Raw genomic sequence first — 12515 nt, 5'->3', positions numbered from 1 at the left:
TTCCACTTCATGCAATTACACAGCCATCTGAGGGGATTTTATTCAAAGATTAAACAAGATAATGACGAACACTTAAAAATAATACAATGGGGTTACCGTTACATATTACCGTTGTCATCATTTTGTACGATGCATTAGTATTCGAGCACATGTATGTACGTTTTGGTTTCTGTCCTCTTAATAGCAACATCAGTAACACTCAAGAAGTGTCATGGCGGAGAATTAAACCTCATTATGGATGTGGGGAAACAAACCTGAGTCTACTTCGGGGATAGCCAACCCTTTAACCACTTGACCTCTGACCCTGTTGCACCTATAGCAAGTGAGTGATCATTGTTTTACGCTGCTTTAAGCAATATTCCAGCAATATCACGGCGGGGGACACCAGAAATGGGCTTCACACATTGTACCCATGCGGGAATCGAACCCGGTCTTCGGCGTGACGAGCGAACGCTTTAACCTCTAGGCTACCCAAACGCCCCTGTTACATCTATAGATATTTAAACTTATTTCAAGAGAAGACACCCCGTTCCTCTCCAAAAAGAAACAAAACATTACATAGGTTAGTTATCGTCGAGGTGGATTTTATATTTTATTGCCAAATTAATTTGTAGACTTACTTAATTTGTAGTTTTGGCAACAATGCAGTTTACCGGGCGCAGCCCGAGCTCTACCATCCGCTCAATTACCGCGCTATAGTGCCACCGCTGTCTCGTTATACCGTTACCGGGCCTCACGCTAGTTTTTATAAATAAACTATTTGAATCTGCAAATTAGCTTTCGTTGAAGTTTCCTGAATGCCTCTATTTGTTATTTTACGAGCGCATCAATAGGCTATGTTTGAGGGATGCTGTTTTCGCGCACCCGTTTAACCAGACTATCGTTAACAACATTAACTGTATAATCGACACTTCCGTTTCCAGACAGCTACGTGGCAGGTGCGCGGCGCAGACTCTACCTCATTCAACTTCCGTTCCAAGTGGCAAGATGGCGTGCACGTCGTATTTTCTGGTTTCTCTTGCAACATTTTCAGTTGTTTCAGGCTTATATTTTCACATTGGTGAAACAGAGAAGAAATGTTTCATAGAAGAAATTCCGGATGAAACAATGGTTGTTGGTAAGTTTGTAAAAGGAGTGGGGTTTGAATTTGAACTCTTGCAGAAGTCACCGGCTGTGACAGGAAGTCGTTTCCAAACTAACGACACGTTACTATGCAGAGTTCCACGTAGCCTTAAATTGCTGTCAGACAGATAACATATTGCGTATAACCATCACTATTTTGTTTACAAATTCGGTTAAATTAAATACTTCGGTGATTATAAGTTTCGGAAAGCTTAAACATAACAGACGTAGCATGGTCAGTATCAACAGCATGCCTAGCAATGAATAGTCAAATTAATATGTCCGAATAATGGATCTGGATTCACCATATGTGTTGATTGAGTACGTTTTTAAGTTATTACTGGTTCTGCTCAACAGATAACCACTTAAAAATTGCACCTTTTCAAACATTTTATCTTAATCTATCATGTTACAGATGGTTTGATAATATTGCTATGTTGATGCAATTTTATGGCTTCTGTTAGTGCCTACAATAAACTATGATCTGTGCTTTCACGTACTAAATAGATTTCCAGAAACAATTTAAAGGGTTATTTCTCTCTGTAGACAACAACAGAAATTGTTCATGACTTCAAGAGTTTGAGAAAAAAAGCATCAGAATTTGAGTTCAGTAACCAGTATAGGCATGACTAGAATGTCTTATCTCATTCTCAATATGTAGAATTATGGAGATGTTAACTGAGACATGTTAGAGAGAATTGAGTTCTGAAGACAAGAAAACATTGTTGTGAGATTTTAAAAAGATGGAATTAATACTTCTGCTGGGATTTTTAATTATTATGTTAATTTTGAATAACTTGTCATATCTAGAAATAGTGAATATGATCATGATATTTCAGAAGAAAAGTGGGGGCACTGGTGGCCAAGTTGTCTAAGGCGGCGTGATTCACTGTGGGTTCAGATCCCGGTTCGCCCTGATTGTATTTCTAGGTTTGTCAGCACCATACCCTTGCTCATGGGTTTCACCGAAGTAGTAAACTTCTCAGACCTGCATCACTTCAGGCTTTCCTCCAACATTAAGCTGGCACACTGTGATACAACTGGAATAATGTTATAAGAGGGGTTAACACAACTCACTCACTCAAAGAAAAGTAATATGTCTAAAATTGTAGTTCTGATCACCAACCTACCTCTTTTGGGGTCTCCTCCACTAAATTTTACACACATTTCTCATCTGTTAATCATGCTTAATTTACGTGTAAGATTTTGCCTAAATCACTTTTTGTAAAATAACCTTTATGTTTTGCTTTGGGAACCACAACATCTTTGTATCTTACTTTATTGTTGTATTTTAATTGTACTTAGACATATTAGATTGTGAAAGTGATTGTATGCATGGTATGTGGACAGAATGAAACAAGTTTATGAACATTTTCAAATTTATTTGAGATAACCAGAGAGAAAATGAGTGTTGAAAATTTCACACAATCAAAAATATTTTCGAGCTGTGGTAATTGTGCATGTCTAATACTGCCAATTGATTTTTCAGGAAGGTACAAAGTTGAAATCTTTGATAGAAATGTAAATGACTATGTCCCGACAGTCTACGGCCTAGGGATGCATGTAGAAATTAGGGACCCGGAAGATAAAGTTGTCCTGTCAAGGGTAAGACTCTGATGTGTCGCCAGTGTCGTTCATCATGCATCATAATGTGTCTCTAACATAGCTGAGTCTGCATGGATGGGCCAGTTAGCTGTGCTACTCCCTGATGTGCAGTGCATGTTATGATGTGTGTGTGTGATGTTGGTTCAAGGGAGAGGCAACCTGACTGGTGATAGTATGTTGTTGAGATTTGACCTGCCTTTCTTTTGGGTCAATTCATTACACTGACAATCAGATTTCTGCCTGACTGCTAACTTCTAAAGAAAACCCACAAGAGTTGGTAAAGTTATGTATCATTATTGATTTTTTTAATACAATTTTGGATGCATTTATTACCACAACGGCTAAAATTGATATGGAAATATTTTTAAGGTTGCATAATTTTTTAATTGTGAAAATATAAAATAAACAAAGACACTTCCACAGTAAACTTGATTAGAAATTACTGTCAGTCATAAGATCAACATGTATTGAAAACCAAATTCAGTGGAAAGAGAAATGTATTTTTTCAGGGGAGGTTACTGTGTTGCAGTGAAGTTCCAGTTTTGTGAATTTGCAAGCATTGTGGAAACTAATTTCTTGTGAAGTTTATTACTTCTTTCAAAACCCCAAGTCATCAACTCCAACATACTATGCTGTGAGGATTTCTTCTCCCATGTTCCTATGTATAGTCTTGTGTGTGTTATGATTGTAATCCCTCTGTTTGCAGGCAAATACAAAGTTCAGGCTTTTGACCACAATGTAAAAGATTACATGCCGGTAGCGCCAGGTATTGGTATGCTAGTGGAGGTCAAGGACCCGGAGGGCAAAATAGTTCTCTCCAGGGTGAGTCCCCAGTCCTACATGGTCCGAGGTGTCTTTTCTTAGTCCTGGTCCTAGAAACATTAGGTTTAGTTGCAGCACAGGCACAAGTTTGGGAAATTTATTTTAGCGAATGATTGTACTATACCAGGGGTTAATCAAAGTATTAGTAATGAGCAATAAATCCAAAATTGTATGTTTCAAGAAAGAAAAGAATGGAAAACACAGCAATTTTCTTCATCTGCAGGACCTTTAGGAGAATAATGTTGGGAGACAGTTGTTTTGTATTTAGACAGACAGATTGAAATTAATTATTTATTTATTTTAATTAATTATTTATTTATTTATTTTAATTATTTATTTATTTTAATTATTAATACTTACTAAAATATCCAGCCTTTGCATATACATTGTTTATGTACCAGATTTGGATGTGTTAACATGTTAACAATAATTCCAATGTACCAGTGTTTACAGGAGGACAGTGTCTTATGATCTTCAGCATGTTCAATGTCTGATCTGGTTTTGGGAGGTCTTGTCTTTTATCATGTCTGATAAACTATGACAACATAGAAGTATTGAAACTTATGCCTGTTGATGCAGCTATGCTAGATAGTGATGCCTTTTGTCCGTTCTCCTGTCTGGATCTCTGTCTTGACTGCAGATAGTTGGTGTTGTGGCTGTGGTTAGTCTACACAGTCTTGTGCTGGGAAATGTATGGTAGCTTGCTGTCACTAACAGAATCTAGATGCTAGCACCTTCACCACAGTAGTAGCATAAAACATCCACTAATATGAAATTTATGACCAATAATTATGTCCTTGCCGATATAACCAGATTATGGACTTTTGTGAAGGCCAAACATACTTTAGTTGGTAAAAAGGTTTTCGTAAAAATACTTGTGTTTCCGCTAACCCAACCAGCCGGTTATTTCACTTCCCGTCCTATATTTGTCAAACAAACCTTAATTGTTTGCTTGCAGCACTGACATTATTACTTGCAACCCTGACTTATTTGCAAACCTGACTTTTCACTTACAATCATAACATTTTTACTTGCAACCCTGAGTTTTCACATGCAATTATAACATTTTTACTTGCAACCCTGATTTATTTGCAACCCTGATTTATTTGCAACCCTGACTTTTCACTTACAATCATAACATTTTTACTTGCAACCCTGATTTAATTGCAACCCAGACTTTTCACTTGCAATCATAACATTTTTTACTTGCAACCCTGCCATGTTTACCTGTGTGGTTGGCACTACCCTAGTCTGTGTCAAGGTCTTGTTACCATGGTTACCTGAAACACAAGTATTTCATTTTAACCTAGGAGTTTTAGGCAGTGCCTGAGAAGCAAGAATGCAGTTGTTAGCCTCAGCATGCACAAAATGAGGAACAGCTTTGGAAATACGAACATGATTGCGAGTAAACAACCATTAGAGTGTTGTGTACATCATGTACGGAATCAACGATGGTTTCCCAGCACAAGACTTCAGCATCCGGGATGATAACTTAATGGTCAGTGGCTTACATCTCATGATAAGCTCTCATTGAGGTAGCTGATGTTGGGTTTCCAGTGAGTTATTAAGGAAAATGCTGGTAAAGGTAAAGTTGGAATGTACAAGTTCGTAATTCATGTTGATTAGTTTTGCTAAGGTTATTTGTATTTTTATGTCAACAGAACCAATACTGAGAAAGAAAGACGTTGATACTGAGTTTACATTTTTGCATTGAATGCCATGTTAAGAGGCCTCAAAATTTAACAAGAAATGTGTTCACATTTTTTGACAAAATAATGGCTTTCCGTTTGCCAGCCACAGAAACTTAGCTTGCGATCGTTGATAAATCCCTGGCTTCAATTCATGGTAACTACTCTCTTCCTGTAAGGCATTGTCAACAGATCCAGGTAATAGAGATCCAGACAGAGAACAGTAGCGATGTTCCCCCTTCCGGACCCCTCTTCCTGACCCCAAACTGCCCTCATCAGAGTTTTGCTTACCTCTCAGATAGAGGTGCTGTGTTCTACCACCCTCCCACTGATTCCTGTAGTGTCAGCCTTTTAATAAATACCAATGAAACATGTCAACTTCTGGAAACTGTGTCTGTGTTGCTCTGATGCTGTAGGCACACCTACTCTCTCTACTGTAGAGCATTTGAAAGCACAGGTTTTACAGTGGTCCAAGACGAGAGTCATGTCCCCTAGCTGTCACAGGATAATGCTCCTTGGTTTGTCCAAAGACCAAAATGGTGTATGTTTTCGACCATCATCTCTTCCTGCCACCTGGACTGGATGTTATAATATAACCTTATTTCTACTTGTTGCCCAAAGAAGGGTATGGGGTGGGAGAAAGTATTATTACTTAATTCTGGTCGCTGGAATAAAAACTACTTATTTAAAAATACTGTCATATTTTTTTCTTCGTCACGTTTCAATTTTTTTGAGTCAGCTGATTTGTAAACCAAGTTTGAAAAAGAATCTGGCCTTACTGTCAATTGTGATCTCTTTCATCAATATAAATAATTGGCACTTATGTGTCACCATCTGCTGTAATGGCTGTCTACATCTGCTCAACAATCAATAACCACATAGGCTGTTGAACTGCTTTCAATATTTTTTCACGGGGCATATTTCCTACATGATCAGCATGATCAGTGGTACAAAGAAGCTGTACTTTTAGTGACTTTTCACATTCAAAATTTTAAGGATTTGGGGAATTATATTCACTATTTTGAAACACTATACAACCCGTTGGCAATGTTGATTATATGTCATACTATAATGATTATGAACCACTGTGTGAAATGTCCAGATATATTAAGGTTGCCTCCATGGTCTGGTGGTAGAATGTCTGCCAACAGAAATGTTGACAACGGTTCCTTTTCTGTCTGCTTCATCCAGTTGCAATTTGTAGCAAAGCTGAAGCAATAGAAAACTAGTACACAATTATAGCCCTCAAATGCTGCTAGTCAATGAAGACGACCGTCATTGGACTTTTTCTTGTCCCAAGCTTACCATTGCATGACAAGCATGAACCTTGAAGGAGAATAGTCCTTCATGAATCAAGATTGACACTTGTCCTATGTTATGATGTTCCTGGGTCTCAGAGGGTCGCTGCGGTTGTATTTGAATCTGGGCACCCCTGAAAGTTTACCTGTTAGGTCGGTGACGCGAACTCAGGCGTCATGTTTGATGTTATCTGCCAACATGGTTGGCAAGGTTTACTAATTTAACAACTGCTTAGTGTTGTAGTGCATGATACCTTCACAGTGGTGTCACTGTTTCACTGGTCTCTTTCATTGAGTCATTACCAACCTGTAGACTACCATTGCTCCTGCATGTGTGTTTCTCATTTTCATGTGTTTTCCTTCATTTTTATTTTGCCTTTCATATTTCATGTTTTGTATTTCTATATTTTGCATTTTGTCGAGCATGCTAAGATTTTGTTGAAATGTAGAAACATCACTGTTTACTTGACCAAGGTCCTTGTAATTTGTCATGTTCTTGTTATGGCAATAGTTCATATGAGGGTATGTTGTGTGGATCGATGCTCATGATGTCAATCACTGGATTGTCTGGTCCAGGCTCGATAATACAGACTGCGGTCATATAGCTGAAATATTGCTGAGTGCGGCATTAAGCAACAAACAAACAAACTTGTACGATGTTACATGAATCAATCTGGGGGCGGTGTGGTAGCCTAGTGGTTAAAGTGTTCGCTTGTTGCGCCAAAGGCCTGGGTTCAATTCCCCTCATGTGTACAATGTGTGAAGCCCATTTCTGGTGTCCCCTGTCGTGATTTTGCTGGAATACTGCTAAAAGCAGCGTAAAGCCATACTCACTCACTCACTATAAATCAATCTAGACATTGATCATGTGGATATTTACTGCAATTTGACCTCTGACAACATCAATTGTTTCTGGTGTTCCCGGCAATGGGACAACTGCTCCTGGCGTATCAAGCTTGAATAGTGTTAAAATCAGCTTGGAAACTTACTCAGGTCACAGGTCCCCAATACAAGCAGTATTCAATGACAGTTTCGCACAGGCCATTAGATTGGGTAGTCACACTGGCTGCTATTTGGCTATTTGATGTACCAGAATTGTTGCTGGCACAATTGACCACTCAATTGAACCTCAGTTACTTCACTGGTTGCCATGATGTAAAAAACATGGGGATGCCAGGTTAGAATTTCACCCCAGCAGCCTGTGTCTGGTCATAAGAGGTCATCTAATGGATCAGGTGGTCAGACTCTGTTGTTTAGTGACCTGTGAAGATCTGGGATAGAATAGGTCTTCAGCAACCAATTCTTGCCGTAAGAGGCGACTATGCTTGTTGTAAGAGGTGACTAATGGGATTGGGTGGTCAGACTCGCTGACTTTGTTGATGCATGTCATCATATCCCAAATTAGTGGATTGATGCTCATGATGTCAGTCACTGGATTGTCTGGTCCAGACTCGATTATTTACAGACCACCGTCATATAGCTGGAATATTGCTGAGTGTGGCGTGAAACAACAGACAAATCAGTTGTTTAGTTGACTGCTGGTCATCATCCCCGAGAGCATGGTCATTGTTTGCAATATCATCCACTCGATTATCTGGTCGAAGCTCGATTATTATTTTATCTGCCCTCTTTATGGCTGGAGTATTGCTGAGTTCATAGTGTTAGATGAGATGCACACACACACACACACACACATAGCTTAAAAATGGCTGAAGTTGAAAAGAAAAAAACACAATGATATGTGAAGTTTAACTTTTTGTATATCATCGGTAACCATTGATTCAGTGAGTATGTTCCCCTGGTTACATGCAAGTCTATATATCTACGTACCTTTTATTTCAGACATATGCTGCTGAGGGTCGGTTCACCTTCACCTCACACTCAGCTGGGGAGCACGTGGTTTGTCTCCACTCCAACTCTACAGCCTGGTTCTCTGCTGGACAACTGGTGAGTTCCCCATTGAGCTGATCATACGTGTCGGCACCATCATCCTTTCACCATTGATATTTCATCTTTTGGTTGACAGCGGTGTTACACTACATTTCTTTACCTATTTCACTCCAGAAGTGTAGTCCACATCCAGCATCCACTTGGTTTACATTTATGTATGTTCTGTCAGCACTATGCATTACCTTTCAAGACCTGTGAAGATCCGGGTTAGAATATGTCTTTAGCAACCCATGCTTGCCGTAAGAGGCGACTATGCATGTCGTAAGAGGCGACTAACAGGATCGGGTGGTCAGGCTCGCTGACTTGGTTGAAGCATGTCACCGTGTTTGACATTGTAGATCGATGCTCATGATATCAGTCACTGGATTGTCTGGTCCAGACTCGATTATTTACAGACCACCGTCATATAGCTGGAATATTGCTGAGGACAATAAACAAACAAAACAAACATGACCTTTCAAGATGATGCTGAATCAAGGTAATTTCTACTAGACTCGGGCCTACAGGTGAGTGTCAATTTCCATGCCAGCAAAATACCATTATGTAAATGCTGATGATGGTGGGTTTTGCATTGTGAGCTGTACACTGGTGTGTCTGTCTGCAGCGTGTGCACCTGGACGTGCAAGTCGGAGAGCATGCAGTCGACTACCAGCAGATCCAGGCCAAGGACAAACTAAGTGAGCTTCAGCTGCGTGTGAGGCAGCTCCTGGACCAGGTGGAGCAGATCACCAAGGAGCAGAACTACCAGAGGGTGGGTACAGCAGGGCGGTGGGGTGACAAGGAGGCTGGTCTAGTGGTTACAGCAGGGCGGTGGGGTGACAGGGAGGCTGGTCTAGTGGGTACAGCAGGGCGGTGGGGTGACAGGGAGGCTGGTCTAGTGGGTACAGCAGGACGGTGGGGTGACAAGGAGGCTGGTCTAGTGGGTACAGCAGGGCAGTGGGGGTGATGGGGTGCAGGGAGGCTGGGCTAGTGGGTACAGCAGGGCAGTGGGGGTGATGGGGTGCAGGGAGGCTGGTCTAGTGGGTACAGCAGGACAGTGGGGGTGATGGGGTGCAGGGAGGCTGGTCTAGTGGGTACAGCAGGTTGGAGGAGACCACCTGCATGGGGAGGCTGGTCTAGTGTGTACAGCAGGACAGTGGGGTGATAGGGTGCAGGGAGGCTGGTCTAGTGGTTACAGCAGGGCTGTGGTGTGATGGGGTGACAGGGAGGCTGGTCTAGTGGGTACAGCAGGACGGTGGGGTGATCCGGTGCAGGGAGGCTGGTCTAGTGGGTACAGCAGGGCAGTGGGGGTGATGGGGTGCAGGGAGGCTGGTCTAGTGGGTACAGCAGGGCGGTGGTGTGATGGGGTGCAGGGAGGCTGGTCTAGTGGGTACAGCAGGGCGGTGGGTGATGGGGTGCAGGGAGGCTGGTCTAGTGGGTACAGCAGGGCGGTGGGGTGATAGGGTGCAGGGAGGCTGGTCTAGTGGGTACAGCAGGGCGGTGGTGTGATGGGGTGCAGGGAGGCTGGTCTAGTGGTTACAGCAGGGCGGTGGTGTGATGGGGTGACAGGGAGGCTGGTCTAGTGGGTACAGCAGGGCAGTGGGGGTGATGGGGTGCAGGGAGGCTGGTCTAGTGGGTACAGCAGGGCGGTGGTGTGATGAGGTGCAGGGAGGCTGGTCTAGTGGTTACAGCGGGGCGGTGGGGTGATGGGGTGCAGGGAGGCTGGTCTAGTGGGTACAGCAGGGCAGTGGGGTGATGGGGTGCAGGGAGGTTGGTTCGATTGGGGTAGCAGGGAGGCTGGTCTAGTAGGATGGCTTGAGTGGACCAGGGTGGATAGGGAACATTAGGGCAGCAGGGAGGCTGGTCTAGTGGGGTAGCAGGAAGGCTGGTCTAGTGGGGCAGCAGGGAGGCTGGTCTAGTGGGGCAGCAGGGAGGCTGGTCTAGTAGCATGCCTTGGATAAATTGGTGGCCAGATTTGTGGAATATTAGAAAGATAAGATGGTAACTCTTGACTATCGCTGGATGTCAAACCAGTAAGTCTGAGAAGTAATAGTTCAAGAAGCAGCATTGTCTTCCAGACAGACTTGACGAGATGAATAAATACTCCACATCTGTTTGATCTTGAAATTCGACTTACCCTACACACAATAATCATTCTCTACAGATCTAAATACCCTTGTGTGTGTGTCATGTATTATTTTCAGATTTCATTGGCCGTACATGATATGCCGTTTCAGGGTTAGACAGGTGAAGAAGTTACTGTGTTTGTCCTGTGTGACCCCCCACGTTACCCGAGTTTATCAGTCACATCATATTTTTATGTTTCAGTACCGAGAGGAGAGGTTCCGATCTACCAGCGAGAGCACCAACCAGAGAGTACTATGGTGGTCCATTGCCCAAACACTCATCCTCCTTGTAACAGGCTTCTGGCAAATGAGACATTTAAAGAGCTTCTTTGAGGCTAAGAAATTAGTTTAATTAATACAAATGTCATGGGCACAGTTAGTGAGAAAAGAGAATAAAACCCCACAGAACAGTAATAAAGATAATAGTTCAGCAAAGACGTTTGAGTTTTAGTGACAGTGAAAGAGCTTTGACTTTTAGCCACCAGTCTCTGACCTGAGTACAAGAGTTACTTCCCTTAGTCCATTTCACAGTAACTGTTGTCCATTAATTAAAAAGCTTCCGTTTTCCCCCAGTTATGATTATCATGATTATATCATTCCATTGTCATGACGAATGTTACTTTCACTGACTGTGTCCATAATAACTGCCTTACATTCATGGAAACGTGTCGAATGCCTGGCTGTTTGAGAGATCATCTGGAGTAATTGGTGGATGTTTGTGAATGAATGAATGTTGTTTTCTTCAAGGTTTAAGAAATATATGCACATGTTTTATTTAAATATTATGTACAGTACTTTCAGGTATTTTATTTGGATTATGTTCCTGGTAATCCGTTGAGTGTTTTCGTGTTTCGTGCTGCTTGTTCTGTCTAGCTTGGTAAATATAAATAGTAATATGGAAGTAGGTACTGTATCTGACTGTACATAAGTTAGGTAGTGGAGTGTTTGTGAGGGATCGGGAAAGTCATCATTGAATCTGTCGGTCAAAAGCTGCAAACATGATATAGATGTAATCATTGTAAAAACTCTCCCCAACTGTTGTAATTTTGTTGAAAATGAATTGAAATTTCATTTTATTGTAATTATATAAAGGAGTGTTACAATTCTTTTGTGGGCATTTTTTCGTATTTGCACCGTTGACTCAGGATTGACGTTTTGAACCAGCGAAGGCATGTTTAAATTGTTTGAATCAGCCCTCAATTCCCGATCATTTAGGTGAAGAAATACTTAAGCCGTCGTCATCCATGCAGAAGACTGCAACAGATCTGAATTGAAAGTTGATCATGCAAGAAGTGAAATTTTGAAAACCCTAGTCACTGAATGAATGATACGGGAATGACATCAGCAGAATTGATATTTTCAATAGTCATAATTTACAACTAGCATGGCTGAGAAATGGGGTTGCTCTTTTGGTTGGCTGCAAGAAATTACTGATTATCAATTTGTGTGATATGCTAAGCCGTGTGACCCCTCAAGACAGCATGACGCTTTATTTGTCTGTCGTATTCAGATACTAGGTCAGTGATGTAATTATCTTGGTAACTATAATAAATATGTTTTATGAAAAAGTATTGCTTTGTTGTGTTTAATAACTTGTTTACATGTTTAAGGGAAAAATCTATCCAGGTATATACCAGATGTAAAGTGTGTATTCATTTAGGAGATAAACATAGTGTTTTCAATGTAGAGCACTGCTTCCTGTAGATTAACAGTGCTTTGGAACTGAACTGAACAGGTTTATTTATCATTGTTAAAGCTACAGATAACCTAGCTCTATATTGAAAACAAAGTATTTTTATCGCCTAATTCACATAGGTTTTCACCAAAGTGGTACTTTCCTCCTACATCAAGCTTCATATATATATATAACCGGATATATAAAATATATATATATATATATATATGTAAAGTCTAGATCAAACTAA

General features: G+C 41.2%; 1 protein-coding gene across 2 annotated transcripts; it reads left to right on the top strand.

Moving 5' to 3' along the window:
* The first annotated feature begins 975 nt into the window (after nt 1–975).
* LOC139452145 (transmembrane emp24 domain-containing protein eca-like) lies at nt 976–12137 on the top strand. 2 transcript variants are annotated; one of them, XM_071233485.1, is made up of 5 exons: nt 976–1117; nt 3434–3549; nt 8378–8482; nt 9090–9236; nt 10793–12137. In XM_071233485.1, the coding sequence occupies exons 1-5, from the start codon at nt 988–990 to the stop codon at nt 10940–10942; spliced, it is 648 nt and encodes a 215-aa protein (XP_071089586.1). In that variant the 5' UTR covers nt 976–987; the 3' UTR covers nt 10943–12137. The 2 variants fall into 2 exon arrangements, with proteins under 2 accessions (XP_071089586.1, XP_071089587.1); XM_071233486.1 differs by lacking the exon at nt 3434–3549 and adding an exon at nt 2612–2727.
* Nucleotides 12138–12515: the final 378 nt, after the last annotated feature.

The sequence above is a fragment of the Haliotis cracherodii genome, unplaced genomic scaffold (genome assembly GCF_022045235.1).
Source record: "Haliotis cracherodii isolate W230 unplaced genomic scaffold, xgHalCrac1.p SCAF_9, whole genome shotgun sequence".
NCBI classification, from domain to species: Eukaryota; Metazoa; Mollusca; class Gastropoda; order Lepetellida; family Haliotidae; genus Haliotis; species Haliotis cracherodii.
This window is presented reverse-complemented; position numbering and strand designations above follow the sequence as displayed.